This window comes from Lagopus leucura, unplaced genomic scaffold (genome assembly GCF_019238085.1).
Source record: "Lagopus leucura isolate 7727_CA_CO unplaced genomic scaffold, USGS_WTPT01 Super-Scaffold_100076, whole genome shotgun sequence".
NCBI classification, from domain to species: domain Eukaryota; kingdom Metazoa; phylum Chordata; class Aves; order Galliformes; family Phasianidae; genus Lagopus; species Lagopus leucura.
In genome coordinates, this window is record NW_024962316.1 from 107,422 (window position 1) to 124,384 (window position 16,963).

The window sequence follows — 16,963 nt, forward strand, 5'->3', positions numbered from 1 at the left end:
TCTCGTAGTTTTCTAGGATGAGACACCCTGCTATTTCTCCCCAAATTCTTCATGTCTTCAGATACTGAACAGAAAGTGCTGTAAAGGCACTGTAAGGCATAGATTATGGATCATAATAACTATGATGGGTAGATTGTCCTGCCCACACAAGGGCAAATCTTGGAGCTGGTATAACCAGCTATCAATTCTTCTTTATCCAACATTTTTAAAATCATGCTTATCAGCTGGTATTCCTTATGTGCATGCCTGTTCAAATATATATTCCTTGTGCATCAAGTTAATGTGACACAGTATTCAAGGAAAGGGTCAGGTCTGGATCTTAAAGTGTTCTTTTTGAACTGCTTCTTCCACTTTTATAGAGGTGTAAGGAATGCTGAAAAAACTCTGAAAGGGGGTATTAAGTGTATGTTGTTAAACTGGAAGTTGTGAGAGGTGTGTGTTCTCCACTCTTCTAAAAATGGGACTTGGGTGACTACACATGCATCCAGGTAAGCTGTTAAGCAACACGACTTGAGACTTTAACCCAGAAGGCCCAAACATGAGATATTTTAGATGCACAACCTGTCCTTATAAGAGTGAAAACTATTCTCCCAATGCACAACCTTTCTTCCTGCTCCCTGCCAGCTCTGAAATATCTAATAACCCCTTCAGAATGTGGAGTTTGCTGCTGCAGTGGGTCAAGGTTAAGACTCCAGTTCATCTCTAGGGGGGAAAATGACTTTCTCGTAAGGCAAAGCCTTCAGACCTGGGAGGAAATGAAGCCTGACTGCTGCAGGTCGTAGGTCATATCCAAGGCTTTTATGCACTGATACATGCCTAACCTTTGGTACTAACCTAATCTAAGCCAATGCCTTTCAACCTGTGATCTGTGGCTTAGCTGTGGGATCCCCAGCAGATTCTAAGGATGAGAGCAGGGGGAAAAGGGAGGGATGCATACTGCTCTATTGCTGTATGCATTCACTACAGCAGTCTGCAAATCGGGGGTGTGCTGGGTGCTCCATCCCACAGATTTTGTGTTTTTTAACATGCACATGAGAGATTGGCTCTGTGCCTGCAGGTGCAGGGGGCATAGCAAGGGAAGTTCTGCTTTGCATTGAGCTCCAGAGCACCTCGTGCTCTCCTTGTCTGGAAGGACCAGATAGCGGCTCTGCAAGGCCCAGGCAGATTGCAGAGCTGCTGAAGCTGCTTCTGTTGGAGCCACCCGCCTGCAGCGACCACACTCCAAGCTGAGCACCTCTTCCCCACCTTATCCAGTTTTCATTCTTTCCTACTTCTTTCCAAGCCGCCTCGTTTTCTCAGAAACCTCTTGGTAATCCCCAGCTTATGGTTTGCTCCACCTGACACCCAGGCTCAGCAAACTTTATCCTTTTTTATTTTGTTCCTTGTTGGAGGATAACTCCCCAGAGCAGCCCCACTCTCGGCACCCAGGCCACATTTCTGAAGGGCCCCCTTCTGCAGCACTGCTGCCCACCCCGGGGGCTCTGCTGCTCAGAGCTGAGGGGCTTGGAGCTGCAGGTCCCTGGAAGCCTCTCCCCACCACGATGGTCCCTCAAGCTGCCCTGAAACGTGTGCTACATGGTGGGCACTGGGTGGTGATGGCGTGGCCTGGAGTTATGGCGACTACAGGGGAATGAACAGGTGAGACTTTGGCTTTGTGGACCTGTCGGCGGGACAGTCGTGCTCCCAGTTTTATATTACGGGACACTCAGTGCTGCCTGCGCCCTGGGATGCTGCGGGGCTGTCTGCTGCGCGGCTCTCCCGACTCCGCGCTCTTCGCCCCCCCGGCACTGCCGCTTTCCCGCCCGGACCTCCCTGCAGCTCCGCGCTCCCGGGAGGCAATGGCGGCCCCACCCCTCCCGCTCGTTCCCGCCAGCGGCGACCAATGGGCGGGCGCCCGCCGCGCACGGGGCTTTTCCGCGCCAAACTCCAAAGCCCGGGGAGAGAGCGGGCGGCGGCCGCGGGGCGCAGCGCGGTAGCGGCCTCCAGCACCGCGGAGCTACGCTGGTGAGTCCCGCTGACCCAGGCCTGCCAATAGGGTTGCGGCCACACTGGGGAGGGGGCGGCGGCGGCGGCGGCGGCGGCGGGAATTCACCCTCGCGCTATGCCTGTTGCGAGCAGCGGCTCCGTGTTGGTGACAGCTGCCGGGAACTCGCAGCGCCCGTCACCGCGGGGCACGGTGCTGGGGGGCGACTCTGCTCCCGGACGCCGTGCGTAGCGCGGAGCTCTGGGGCTGCGGCCCCTGCCCTCGCCATGGGGCTGTGCAGCGGGGGAAGCGCGGGCAGCGGGGCGGGCAGAGGACCGCTGTTGGCTCTCAGAGCTGCCAGCAGCCGCGGGTTGGGGCGGTGGGGGCCGCTGCGGGCTCCGTTATTTTTTTTTTCCGGGGGAGGAACGGCAGCGGCGCCCCCCGAGGGTGGTCGTGGGAAGAACGTTTCCGCTGCTGCCCGTGGGGAGCGCTGCCGTTCCTGGCAGTAGGGCCGCGGCGTCCACTTTAAGAACTTAACCCCCCGCGCCCCAACCAGTGCTCCGCTCTAATTTGCATAGTCTCGCGATGTCTAGGGGGAGGCCTCCGCGAGAGCTGAGAGTGTTTCAATTGTGGCGCGAGATACAATTGGCGCGCGGCGCCCGCCCGCAAGGCGTAGTGAGGCCCGGGCGCGAGCTGGGCCGTTAGGCGCGGCGGGGGAGGGGGCGGGCCTAAGGCACCGGCAGCCAATCCGAGCCGGAACCGGCCGGGCCGGCGGCCAATGGCGCGGGGGCAGCGGGAGGGCGGGCCGGCCGGGGCCGGGCTGGCGGCGGGCTGAGCGCGGCCTCAGTGGTCGGGGGGCTGCCGCGCCGCGCTCCGGCGCCGTCCTGTGACGCCGCGCTGCTCCCGTAAGGGCCGGCGCCATGTGGATCCAGGTGCGCACCATGGACGGGAGGGAGACCCACCGCGTGGACTCGCTCTCCAAGCTCACCAAGGTGGAGGGGCTGCGCCTGCGGATCCATGAGGTGTTCGGCGTCGAGCCGCACCGGCAGCGCCTCTTCTACCGCGGCAAACAGGTACGGAGCGCGGGGCGGCCGCGGGGCCCTCTCGCGGGGGGCGGTGGGGCTGTGCCGCTCTGGGGGCGGTGACACGGTGACACCGCGCGGCCCCGTGCAGCGTTCTCCGCCCCAGCGGTACGAACGGGCGCGACGCCGGGAGCGCTGCAATGTTGGGGGGGATGGAGCCGGGGCAGTCCCGGGCTTTGTGTGCCGCCCCTCCCCTCCTCTGTTCCCTCTGTTCCATTTGGAGTGTGAGGAACCCAGGATATCCGCGGTCGCGGGGGCGGGAACCACTGGCCGCGCCAGGGGGGCTCCCGTGGGGCTGCGGGTCACTGACAGCCGCAGTGTTGCTCGGCGATGCGCGCCGAGGCGACACCAAGCGCTTGGAGCAGGCGCGGTCTGCCACTTCGCTAAGTTTGCTGTGTGCTCCTGCATCCTCCGTTCTGCATGCGCGTTTGGGCTTTTTGTCAGTTCGTTGCAGACAGAACCGTTTACACTGTCCAACCTCCTTCGATCTTCCTCTGCTGTGCCCATCAGCACTTTGGCTTTGGAATCGTTAGAAATGGTTATGTTTGAAGAAGACAGGAGAAAGCTCGTTAGTTTAAAGAAAGTGCACCCGTTGCTGGAGGTGCACACGCAGCTGCTTCCACCTTCACCAGGAGTGCTTTGCACGCTGTGGTTTGGCATCCTGGTGCGGTTCTCTGCTGCTCTGCACCTGCTGCCACATGGTCTGTGAGCGCGCCGCCGTGCTGTCGCTCTTTAGAAGAAGTGGCGCGCTTTTGGTTCATTCTTGTGTATCGCAGTGAGTCTTTGTCTCTCAACCAGATCCAGCCCAGAGCATTTCCTGCACACTCCGATTTCCAGGGATTGTCCTGTAACCATTCAGTGCCATAAATCAGAATTGAGATATCATAGCGATTCCTGTAAAGTGTGAATTTTTGTGGCTTTGCTCTGTTTCCCGCTAATAGAGAACAAAGCTCTTGAATTGCAGCTTCTGGTGGTTTGGGCTGAAGGGGATGATCATTTCCTGTATAATTTTTTAGTCAGACCTTTTATGCAGCGAAGCTTTTGTCTCAGCTTCTGACTGTGCCGTGGCCTCAAGTGCAGTGTTCTGATGGCAGTGAGAGTCCTACCTGCCCTCTGTGCCCCTCTTTTTCTAGGAGCGAGATATTTATTTGACTCCATACAATGCCATACTTGCAAAACAATCCTTAAAATTGTGGAGGGTGTGACACTAAGACATGCCCTGCTACGCTAAGAAGTGGCTGGACAGTTCCAAGTTGAAGTGAATCCTTGACTGTGCTTCCAATGGAAAAGCTGGAAGTCTGGAAGAAAGAACGTTCCTTGGTCTGTACTTAATGCTGCATTTCAGAGCGAGGTTCTAGCAATAATCTGGAGCATGCAGAATGTAAGGACTGTTCTGTGTTAATATTTGTATGATGGGATGTGTCTGAATTAAGGAGCTTGCATCAGAGTTCCTAGGTAATGTGGAATAATCTTTAAGTTTTGATAGGAAGTAGGGAATCTGTGGTTCTTTTAAGTTCTTCTCAGAGTTGCATTTCTAAGGAGTGTAGCAGTAACTTTTCCAGAACTCATAGAACACAGCAGTTTAATGTGGGTAAAAGTCCATTGCAGTATGGAAACATAGTTTTTTGGTCTGTGGAGCCTGTTGGAGAAAAAGGAATGTTTTAAAATAGAATAACAATGTGTGACTATTGTGCAACTGAAGAACTGCCAGGTCCCCAGTTGTTAGTGGTCTTTGAGAAACGTGGTTGGTTTTGATGCATGAAGACAGTTGCAGCACGATGGATGGTTTTGAATTGGAAAATCTCCATTGAATTCAATAACCAGATGATTTTGATGCTTTCCCTGCAGATGGAGGATGGTCACTCCCTTTTTGATTACAGCGTTGGACTGAATGATATTGTTCAGCTCTTGGTTAGACAAAGCCCAGCAGTGCTTCCTGCTGTGAGTAAGGAGAAGGATTCAGAGCTCTCTGACACAGACTCTGGCTGTGGCTCAGGTCAAAGTGAATCCGACAAAAGCTCTCACAATGGAGAAAATGTCATGGACCTGGAGGGGCAGCCCAGCACGGCAGCACAGTCTGACTGGGCTGACCCAGGATTTGGCCTCTATAAGGTGAGTCAGTGAAGAACAGGAGTTGCTTGGAGCTGTGCTTTGGGAGGGAAGGGGTTTTTCTGTGGTTGAGAACTTGGGAAAATCTTTCACAATACAATTGGTTTTTTTTGTTTATATTTTTTGAACTTTGCAACAGCAAAACAAAAAAAAATACCAATAAACCCACAAACTAATTAAATGCAACATGTTCTGGGTTAAAATAATTATTTTTCATTTTCCCCTTTTAATTAGAATTACAGTATGTGTCCAAGGCCGAAGCTTCCCTGAATGGACAAAAGGAAATTCTCAACCAGCTGTTCAGAATCATTTTACTTCTGTTTCAGTGTTTTTTATTACAGATCTAGTGTTCTCTTTGTCAGATTATGAGCAAGATGACTCTGAAAGCCTGTTGTAGGTTAATTAATGGTTTGTACTAGATAACAAGGCTTTTTATACGTGCTGGTATATAATGGATTTTTAGCCTGACAGGATCAATCAGAGGAGACCATAGGGGGATGCATGTTGGGAACAGAAAGTAAAGGAGATCTTAAAGTTAATTGGTTAAAAATCTTGACAGTAGTTAGCTAGAGAAGGTTAAATTTTCAAGTAGATTGGAAAATAAATGCTTACTTTGAAAATGACTTTGGTGAGCTGTATACTTTGCTTTATATAGATCAATGACTTGGTTGATGCTCGTGATATGAATATGGGAGCATGGTTTGAAGCCCAGGTTGTAAATGTAACCAGAAGAAAAGCTGCGAGTGAGAGTCGTGCAGTTGCTGATCAGCAGACAACCATTCCTGAAGAAGATGTAATATATCATGTGAAATATGAAGAGTGAGTTTTGCTGACTTCGTGGCTAATAAATTCATTTGGATTGTGATGTCAGTGGGGAATTTGATTGTAGAGATCCCTGAGGTAAAACAGAACTGGGCTAACACAGTAATTGTATGAGTTAACCACATTAACCGTAAGACAAAACACATGGACTGGAATCATGTTTTTAGAGATATGAAATGCTATTACCCAAGTTTTTAATGGGTTGCAATACTAATTAAGTTAGGCTGCTCTTTTTAGCTGTGACTGCGTAGGAGGAGTTTTTATTCTATCCAGTATTCCAGTTTGTGGCTTCAGTTCTTAAATCAACTCATCTAGGTAAAATATACTGTGAATAAAGTGTGATGATGAATCTTACTTTTCTTCCCTGACCTTCCAAGTTATCCAGAGAATGGAGTTGTGGAACTGAGTTCGAATGATGTACGGTCTCGTGCACGGACTATCTTGAAATGGCATCAGCTAGAAGTAGGACAGGTGGTGATGGTCAACTACAATCCTGATGAACCAACAGAGAGAGGTTTTTGGTATGATGCCGAGATCCTGCAGAAAAGGGAAACAAAACTGATCAGGGAGATAAATGCGAAGATATTACTTGGGTAAGCAATTCAGAACAGAAATGTGGGATAAATGGAACTCTCCAGCTCTACTTAAGCTTTCATGAGGTCTGAGTGACTGCAAAACAAACAAACAAACAATGCAAACAAATCCTGGAAACAAACAAACAAAACCAGCAACAGAAATGCTGAGGAGAGATGGAAAACTGAACTGTCTTTTGGGGTGATTGAGTTAAACTGGAGGAATTGAGCGCTTCAGGGAATCACAGGGCATACTGATCTGTGGATTTGCATACTGCTGGGAGAAAAAGCCCCATATTTGCTAGGAGGTGAAGAATTTTCTGTTTACTGTATTACCTAGTGGTTTAACAAAAACTTCAGGGTAATGTTTTGTGTTACATATGAAAATTTAGCATAAGCCTTCACTTTATAAGGATGATAATCTTCAATTCCTTTCTAACATGTACATATGAAGAACTCTCAATTTGTGTTTCATATGATAAAAGTACATTTTCAGAGGGTTGCCAGAACATTCCTTCTTCCTCTCACAGTAGTTATTTTGATTTTATAAAGGAGTAGAGGATTTTAGTCTGGTTGTTATCAACAAAAAATATTTCAATGACAATTTCAACTCTACGAGTACCTAAATTTTCAGCGAAGTAAAAGGAGCACACTTCAATTACATGGAAGGATTCCATGGTGATGCTGTCATACTACTGTTGTAGATCACTTGATGCTACAATGGGTTTTCTTGAGATACAGGACTGATGTCAGATCAGTTTATATTACTGATGTATGTGAGCTGTGAATTCATACTGTATGATACTTTCTGAACTTTGACTTTTATCAACTTATTGTAGGGAGGCTGGTGATTCTTTGAATGACTGCAGAATTAAATTTGTGGATGACATTTATAAAATTGAAGAACCAGGCAGTGTTTGTCCAATTAGTGCCAGACCATTGAAACGTGAGTATTGTATTTTTCACACACGTACTGTTATCTTATTTTGTGATGTTCTCTTAATAACGTCTGAGCATCAGAATTCTAAAACACGTGCAGCTGTGATTCCTCTGACCATTCGTAATGTATCTTCGCACTTCCTGGAGCGTTGTTTCTTTTTGCTAACAGGACAAAGTGGACCTGTGTGTAAAGCTTGTAAGGACAACCCAAACAAAACCTGCAGGATCTGTGCTTGCCATATCTGTGGGGGTAAACAAGATCCTGATAAACAGCTCATGTGTGATGAGTGTGATATGGCTTTCCACATCTACTGCCTCAACCCTCCCCTCAGTAGTATACCAGATGACGAGGACTGGTAAGTTCTAATAATGCTGTGTGGTATCATTGTTGCCATCTAGACTGAGTAGTGAGTAAGGACTAGGGCTTCCTGTTAGTTGGCGAGTGATTGTGTGAGGTGAAGAGTTGTGCTACTTTTTTGGGTGTTCTGTGTGTGTTGAGCTTTTTATTTTGTTTTTGTTAGGAAACTTCATAGCTTCTCTTGAAAATCAGGTCAGTGAGAGTATTTTTTTTAGGACAGTAAGCCAGTGGCTTTCAAACTTTTTTTCCCTAGTTTTGGGACATACGTTTCCTCAAAGAAAAATGGAAGTAACTCATAAAGTAATGCTTCCTATTTATTTCCATGGAAACTACAACAGTTACTAAAAGCACAGCAACACTACTTGATAGAGCAAGTTCTAGGTCACAAAAAACTGTTTCACAACACAGTCACCACCATTAGGTGTGCATTTTTGTTCATTTGGCAGGCACTGATAATTATCAATGGATACAGTTTTTTCTGCGCAGAGAAATTCAGTTCAAACCCTTTTCTTCATTTGCACTTCCACGTCAGACACCATTTTGTCACGCTGCTCCTCTGCTGTCATCTGTCGCATGGCAACAAAATGTAACGGGATATTGGTGGGAAGATTGCACCTCTACTGCCATCCCACCGACATCCACCTCTTCTGTTGTGGGCCAACGTGAAATAAGATAGGAGGTGTTACTTTGGAGCAGCTGTCATGTGGGAAAATATATGGTTTTATTTCATGTATAACATGCTGAAATGGGATGCAATAATTTTTATGACACAGATGATTTCTTGACATGTGCAGTGGTTTAGAAGATGGTGCAAGGCCACTAACACAGCTAACACAGATCCAATTTGTGTATGGGGAGTTGCTTCAGTGTCCTGTCTCTGTTCATATGGGGAAACTGTAACATTATAACCCTATTTTTGAGACTCTTCTCTTTTGAAATTTAAGCTTTGCTGCTTGTTAACTTTCTTTGGTTTATGAGTTCAGGTATTGCCCTGAATGTCGAAATGATGCAAGTGAGGTGGTTCTGGCAGGAGAGAAATTAAAAGAAAGTAAAAAGAAACAAAAGATGGCATCTGCTAATTCATCGTCGCGGAGAGACTGGGGCAAGGTCAGGTTTTATTTTTGAAGAATAGCGTTGGTGTGTGTTTCCTTGTAATTCTTGGCTAACTGGTCTCCCTTTTGAAATAGGGCATGGCATGTGTTGGTCGCACAAAGGAATGTACCATTGTACCCTCTAACCACTATGGACCAATTCCTGGTATTCCAGTTGGCACCATGTGGAAGTTCAGAGTTCAGGTATGAAACAGAATCCTGGTCTCTTACACTATAAGAAAAGTGGGAATGATCTCGCTCTTACATGTAAAACCTGGAATGGTTAATATTAGAAGTATACGTCCCTGGATATGTAAATGCAGAAAGGAAAGAATTCTGGCTTTGTATCGAGTGTTCTACAGCTAATGTTGCATTGTTCAGGCCTTTCAGGTGTGGGTCTTTTTTGATGACTTAAAATCCAGACCAAATGTATGTACTTCCAGTTTTTTGCCCTGGAGGTGTGTGGTATCTCCCCCTTCTTCTGACGTCAAGTCTCTCTCAAAAATCTGGATATATTAAACAGCTTTATTGTCCTCTTATAAACGGTAGAAAGAAAGCTGTGAGCTACTCAGACTTTTTCAAGTAGGATGTGAATGCTGCCATTGCAAGTCTTCAAAGACTATTACCCTTATGTTGTTGTAGTACCTGTTGTTACTGCATGTTACTGTAAAATTCCTGGCATTTTCAATAAGCAATCTAGGTTGGAAAAATCAACATTTCTAAAATCACATAATGAAAAGTATCCTTGTGCTCAATTCACTGGAATACTCCATTGCTTCATTTTTGAAAACATTTTTCTTTCTTTTATCTGGACATTTTGGGAGGGTGGTGGTGAAGACAGTTTCTCTCTGGAATATATGCAAATCAAATGTGAAGTAATACTACTATTTTAGTTCCAAGACAAATAAGTGATCATGTTGCTTGTGGTTTGTTGATAGCAGTTGCCTATCAAACTTATGGATTGTTTTTTTGTTTGTTTTTTTTTTAAACTTAATCTAATTTTCCTCTTCCAGGTGAGCGAATCTGGTGTTCACAGGCCGCATGTGGCTGGGATCCATGGCAGAAGTAATGATGGTGCTTATTCCTTAGTTCTGGCAGGAGGCTATGAAGATGATATAGTAAGTGAATCTTTATTATTTATGTCTGAGAATCAAACTGACTTGCAGCTATGGTCATAATTACATCCTACATTCTCTCAGATGTTTCTCCATTCTCACGATAGTTATTTAGAATAAAATAGGTGAAGGAAGTCTCCAATCCAGGAAAATCGTCTGTATTAAGTTTAACATCTATATGTCAGCTTTTAATCCAGGAGTTCTTAGCTGTATTTTCTGGGTCTCATCAGACTCTGTATGTGCTGCAAGATCTAGAACAAAACCAGGGATAGAAGTGCTACTGCTGAATGTATCTGTTTGTTCACCTAGCCAAATGTAATCCTTATCAGGCTTTCCCAGCCTGTAATGCTCATTCTTATAGTTCATCAGTGTAGTACTACTCCCTGACTCCTTCCCCCCGAATGCCCCTTTGAACCTCTCACAAAACACCTATGAATGCAGAATATATCTCATCTACTGTTTTGAGTCCTAATTCATGCAGCAGTGTAAGTACCAACGCACAAGTTAAATGATCTTTCATCCAGAACACGCCATGCGCTTCCACACAGGTTCTGTGCAAGTGGTGTGCTACTCTCTTGGCAGAGGCCTCTTTGCACTTTTCAGGTGTGATGAGACAGCAGTTGCAACCCTGATTTCTCTTCTGCTTTTCTCAAGAGGGAACTACACTTAAATGGAGGAATTATCTTTCCTTTTTGTTTTTTTTTGTTTTTGTTTTTTTTTCCAGAATGCAATGTTATAGCTACTTGATTAAAAGACTTTTCCTTCTTGTATTGAATTACTCTTGTGAATATGTTGAAACAATCCATGTGCGTTTCAGGATCACGGGAATTCCTTCACATATACAGGGAGTGGAGGTCGTGATCTTTCTGGAAACAAACGTACAGCAGAACAGTCTTGTGATCAAAAACTCACCAATATGAACAGGTTGGCAACATTTACATTCAATTTCTAACCTAGAAGCTGGCAATCTGTCAACTTGAGTGTTTGTTTGTACTATTTGTAATCAAAAGAAACTGGCTAAGTGCAAAAACTACGTTTGTAGGCTGCAGATCAGCTGTGCAGTGGAAATGTTTTTTAGAGTGTACTGTGCAGTTGGACTAGATGATCTTGCAGGTCGTTTCCAACCTTGCGATTCTATGATTCTATAAATCAAATACAATAAAAAACGATAGTCGTCTCACATTCAATATTGGCTCAAACATAAGAACAGAGCAGTAAAATAGCATAAACATGTTTTTGGTAAGCCAAGCTAAGGTTCAGCACAGTGACAATACACTGCTACTCTTTGTAGTAATAGCACCTGACTGTATCAGTGCAGTGTTGAGTAAAACAGTGTCGTTGAACTCCGTAGTTGAGCTCTGTAGTAATTGGGTTACATATAAGTTCTGCTTTTCTTTATCTTCCCTTTTTGATTCTGAAGTTCTGTCTGGTAAATATGCTAACTTGAATGGACTTTTTCTTACAGAGCTTTGGCTCTAAACTGCAGTGCTCCCATCAATGACAAAAATGGAGCTGAAGCTAAGGACTGGAGAGCTGGAAAACCAGTCCGAGTGGTGAGGAATGTAAAAGGAGGCAAACACAGCAAATATGCTCCTGTAGAAGGGAACAGATATGATGGCATATATAAGGTAAGTAGGATTTGAATCTACTGATTTAAGAAAAGAGAATTTGCTTATGGCAAATAAGTTTTTATAATGTCTGGTGGACTTGAATGTGGCTTTTTTTTTTTTTTTTTTTAAAGGTTGTGAAATACTGGCCTGAGACAGGGAAATCTGGATTTCTAGTGTGGCGTTACTTGCTTAGGAGAGATGATGAAGAACCTGCTCCTTGGACCAAAGAAGGAAAGGACAGGATGAAGAAGCTTGGCCTAACAATGCAGGTGTGCTTCTGGAACATCACTGTGGTTCCCTTGGAGAACTTGATGGATAGCAGGGCTTTTTCTGTTATACATTGAGGATAATCTGCTCTGCATTGTGTAAGATTCTAGGAATCAAGAGAGCCCGCTTTAGACTGAGGGGGATTGAAGTGCTTTCAATCTTATGGGTTGTTTTCCTTCTTACATCAGGAGATGAAATGGACAAAACTAATTTTCTTTTAGCGAATTTTTGCAGCCTAGCGCTTTGGAAGAACAGTGTTCCATTATTATGCCAGTTGCTCCAGGAATTACCTTTCCAACCTGTAATAGACAGTAAGTCTATGAATTGGCATATTTACATTGGATGCTTTTTGGTTTTGTTTTCCTACAGTATCCTGAGGGGTATTTGGAAGCCGTTGCAAACAAAGATAAAGAAAATAATGGAGATGATGAGTTTGATACTCCAGGGAAAGGAAAGAGGAAAAGAAAATCAGCAGGTTTGTGAAGTAGGCAAGTGGATATAGAAAGCCTTGTAGGTCTTTGTGCATTTTACTAATCTTGTTTGTTTGATTTTGGTTTTGTTTTTTGTTTAAAGTCATTCTGTTTTCTTTCAGGAGCGGAGGAAAAGGTCCTTAACTCTCCTTCAGGGACTCCGAAGAAATCAAAAGTTGAGCCATACAAATTGACGTCTCAGCAGAAATCTCTTATAAGGAATGATGAAGCCAATGAAAAACTGTGGAATGAAGTACTTGATGCTCTTAAAGATGGACCGGTAAATCATGCTTGTCATTCCTGAAATAAAGTGACGGTTAACTTATCCCTAGATATAAACTTCTTGGCTGTGCAAGGAAGTAGCTTCAGATTGTTAGTATTTTTTTTCATTGTGGGCATCCACAGCATGACTTTAAAGCACTGGTTCGTACTCGTATTTAAGACCAATAGGAAGGAGAGGAACTTGCTAATTTTTTTTTTTTTGGTGTGTGTTGAGCTTTGTAGAAAAATTGCTTGTGTCTTTCATAATGTAATAAATAGTTCAAATGTTTTCGTTACAGAAATTTCTAAATAAAGTTGAAGAGGCTTTCTTGTGTATTTGCTGCCAAGAGGTGGTGTTTCGGCCAGTCACAACTGTATGCCAACATAACGTGTGCAAGGTGAGCAGTTGGTGCAACTCTCCTGTTAAGCAGTTGAGCCAACAAACCTTGAACTGACTTGTTTAGTGATGAGATTTTGTTTTGACTCAATCTTTTAGCAGGATTCAGGTATATATGTGAAAACTTGTGATTTGATAATAGTTCTTTGCACAGAAAAGTTGATGCTTTAAGGAAAACTCCACTGCTGTATTGCTACTATCAGGTTATTTTAAAAGAGGGTAATGAGAGCTTATCTGTGGATTGAGTAATACTGCTCAGTGACACTGGAGTCAACAGTGTTACAAAGCATATGGGTTTTTAGTCTGTTTCTCCTTAGAGGTATGATGTGAACTGTTCTTATGGAAGGTACAGTAGTCTTCAACATTTCTACCATGCCCTAAAACACTGTGTCCATGACAAATGTGCTCTGAAGAACATGGACTTATTATAATAGTGGTTGCAATGAAGGAAGCTTTCTTTCCTATGACCAGCCTGGCAGCACTTTGGGGCTTTCTCAGCTCTTGTCAAGTACCTAGGTGGACTTGGATGTAGAAGGAATCTCAATTTCCAATAGGGGCTGCGTAGAATAAGCGGAACTGCAAGTCTTTCTATTCTTAACCAATTTCTTTATTCATCCTTCACCAGGATTGTTTGGATAGGTCCTTCAAAGCTGATGTGTACAGTTGTCCAGCCTGCCGCTACGACCTTGGCAAAAATTATACCATGCAAGTGAATGAAACACTGCAGACCATTCTAACTCAGCTCTTTCCTGGATATGGCAACGGGCGGTGATTCCGTAAAGCACTTCTAATTTTCTTTTATTCAAAATTATTAATGGATTTTACATGGGCTTAATTTAAGAAAACAAAAAAAAAGTAGTTGGTGTTCTCCCAGACCCTTAAAAAACAACAACAACAAAAAAATACCCAACATATTTCTTTAAAAAAAAAAAAACAAACAAAAAACAAAAACCTGAACCTTCCATATGTCCATAGTTTTTGGGTTTTTTTGTTCTAAATGCTGAACTTTGTACAATTACTTGCCCCTCAAAACTGCCATCCATCAGCAGAGTTTATTATATATATATATTTTTTAATGGGGATTTACAAAGTGCTTCTGGTAAGGCTGCTGACAATTGTGAAAGTTTTTCTGCTTTTTCTGTCCCTTCTCCCCACCTTTTTATTTTTGTTTTATTCAAAAAAAATGGCTTGGTTGCTAGAACAATCTTCAACATTTGGGATTTGGGCATAAAAGTAGATTTGTGCATCACCCTGGCAGCATTTTGGTGTGTAAGATGGTTCCTGGCTTATGACTTCTGTTTTTCTAACACAAGTGGGTATTTGTTATTTTTTCAATAACTGTTTTTATACATTTGACAAAACTTATCAAAGCCATTTCCTGCTAATTTTGTATGTTCAAACAAACTACTGGCTTATAGTCAAGTAGTTAGAGCAATATGAAGTACTACCTCAGTTGGACTTCCTATTAGGGAACTATTTGTTCAGCCAGGTTCTGTCTTCTGTCCTGAAATGCCATTATGGAATATACTAAAGCCATTCTTAAGTGCCTTTTTTCTTTCTTTTTTTTGAAATACTGGGCCCAGAATCACCATATATATGTATTATTTTTTTTCATAAGCACTGAATTGTTTAAACCTGCCAACCGGATTTTGTTCTTTGAGTAAAATATAACACTGTAGCTGTATATGATTATCATGGATTTGCAAACTTTCAGGTTTCCTCCTAATGCTAGGTGTGTGATGGTAACGTGAATTTATATATATATATTATTTTTTTCCCCACTGTGTTTCTACCTAGAAATGGAGAATAATTAATTTTGACTTTTGGAAACATTTTGGTTATTGTATATGACACCAAGGAGGCTTGCTTTTGTGAATGGATTGTCTTTTTCTAACATAATCAAAGTTTGCAGTTTAATACCTCAGCAAGACAGAGATGTTTTTAATCACATTTGACTGCAGACAGACTGGAACAAACGTGCCGGGTTTTGTTTTTCTTTACTCTTACTCTTTTAAAATTATAATGTTAATATGTTAGGGGAAAAATGTTTTATAGGCTTTTTGCTGAATTTGTTAATTTTTGTACAATGTGCAAGTTGAAGTTCTCAAAATAAATATCTTTTCAGATGAAGGTGTTGGCTGTTCTCCTTTAACTCTCTGAAACAGGTTTCCAGACCTAATTGCTGGTGCAGGACTTTTGTATTCATCTTTCATTACTCTAAGCCTATTTTAATTTTTAATACTTACTATTTTTCACTATAGAGAAATAATGGAAAAACTACTTTGATATTCTTGTACTCAAAATATTTCATAGTCAGCACTGGAGAAAAGTATATGGTATATTCAATTAAAATACAAAAAACAAGATTCTCAGCATCTCTTCAACTTTCAGGGGGTTAACTTTTTAGTTAGATTTCCACACTACTATAACCCAAATGTAAAAGATAGTTTTTTTTTTTTCCTACTCAAATGCAGCTAAAATAAATGGAAAAAAATATAGGCATTTAAGATGTTGCATAATTTCACAGCTTTGGTTTTCAAACGTTGTTTAGTTGCTCCCTTTAAGTTTATAATTTGGATTTTAAAAAACAGTTTGTTCTTCCATATAAATTTCAATTGTACTGTTCTGAGTTTTTGTTTATTTAACATCAATTAGGATAATTCTACTGCAAATTAGATGCTTTGTAACTTCGGCTTGCAGATCTCAAAACAGAGCTCCATTAGCAAAATTACTGTGCTATAAGATAGTGCATGGCTGTAAATGAGGTTTGCCCTGGGTTTTTTTTGTTTTGTTTTGGTTTGTTTGTTTGTTTTTAGTGTTAGTAGAATGGTGCTTCATTTCCTGTACAGACTTGTGTATACTGGTATTGTGTATATTGGTTATATATATATATATATATATATATATATATATATATATATATATATATATATATATATAAAATAGAGTAAAAATCTAGTATGTGATTTGGTAAAGTAACTGTTTTACAGATAAAGAACCAGGAAGCAAGAAAAGCGGTGTTGAAAGAACAGCGTAAGGATCTTTTATTTTGTGAATTCCCATCCCTTCCTAGTAAGTGTATGAAGTCTGTGGTCTGCATGACTGAACTGCATATGAATTAAAAAATGCCTGATACTTCATCGTGGTAGAGGTCTGTGATGCTGTAACTGCTGCCAGTTGGGGCAGAGTTCTGTGCTATGGTGACTGCGGGAGGCAGTCAGTGCTGGGCAGGCTGCAGGCACTCATCCCAACCTGTAGCATCTCTGCAGCAGATGGGCAAAAGTGCGGTTTGGATGGGCTCCTTCCAGTGGCTAAACTTCACTGTGTGGCACTGGTGGACGTGTGGGAAAGTGAAGTGTTGGTAAAGCACAAGGGTGTAAGGAATAAACTAACTGGGAAGAGGTACAGTGTGAGTAGTTACAGTTAAATGCTTTCTGAAAGTCTAGCTTATGTGGGATGGGGAACCTAAAACCTGTTATGGGCTCCTGCTGAGGAGCTGATTTCACTGCCTCCTTTGCCTTCCCCAGGTTTGAGCCCTCTGGGGTTCTGCCTTTCAGCTTTAGGTGAAAGGTGTGGAGTGTAGCCAGGGCTGTTTCCAAGCACCTCCGTTGTGGCCCAACAGGTGTACGCAGGTGAGTGCCCAGAGTCTTTTATGGCAACGTGGCTACCTTGAAATGCAACGTTCTGTTTTTAACCTCTACTACAGCGGTATTGCAACTGACGACTTCCTCTGACGGGCACCGCAGTGAGGAACTTGAAAGTAGACTGCACAAGGGCCTCAGCTGCACCTCATGGTGAGACCACCCCAATGGTACAGCGCTCGGGGCAGAGAACCGCTCACGGCCCGGTTCGCGCCTGAGACAGCGCGCCCCGCCGGGGGGGGGGGGGGGGGGGGGGGGGGGGGGGC

The 16,963-nt window shown here is 43.5% G+C and overlaps 1 protein-coding gene across 2 annotated transcripts; it reads left to right on the forward strand.

Moving 5' to 3' along the window:
* Positions 1 to 1,967: 1,967 nt before the first annotated feature.
* On the forward strand, positions 1,968 to 13,964 carry UHRF1 (ubiquitin like with PHD and ring finger domains 1). Of its 2 annotated transcripts, none has more exons than XM_042887251.1 (17): positions 1,968 to 2,004; positions 2,874 to 3,036; positions 4,894 to 5,157; positions 5,810 to 5,973; positions 6,354 to 6,569; positions 7,388 to 7,494; positions 7,657 to 7,843; positions 8,829 to 8,952; positions 9,033 to 9,140; positions 9,950 to 10,054; positions 10,869 to 10,975; positions 11,517 to 11,679; positions 11,793 to 11,930; positions 12,298 to 12,403; positions 12,521 to 12,678; positions 12,959 to 13,057; positions 13,682 to 13,964. In XM_042887251.1, exons 2-17 carry the CDS (start codon positions 2,884 to 2,886, stop codon positions 13,826 to 13,828), a joined length of 2,346 nt encoding a protein of 781 aa, XP_042743185.1. In that variant the 5' UTR covers positions 1,968 to 2,004; positions 2,874 to 2,883; the 3' UTR covers positions 13,829 to 13,964. The 2 variants fall into 2 exon arrangements, with proteins under 2 accessions (XP_042743185.1, XP_042743186.1); XM_042887252.1 differs by having other exon boundaries at positions 1,989 to 2,004; positions 2,896 to 3,036.
* Positions 13,965 to 16,963: the final 2,999 nt, after the last annotated feature.

Coding starts and splice junctions, on each gene's coding strand:
- UHRF1 (XM_042887251.1), top strand. CDS start 2,884: ATGTGGATCCAGGTGCGCACCATGGACGGGAGGGAGACCCACCGCGTG. Junction 11,680..11,792: donor GATATGATGGCATATATAAG/GTAAGTAGGATT, acceptor TTTTTTTTAAAG/GTTGTGAAATACTGGCCTGA. Junction 12,679..12,958: donor ATGCTCTTAAAGATGGACCG/GTAAATCATGCT, acceptor TTTTCGTTACAG/AAATTTCTAAATAAAGTTGA.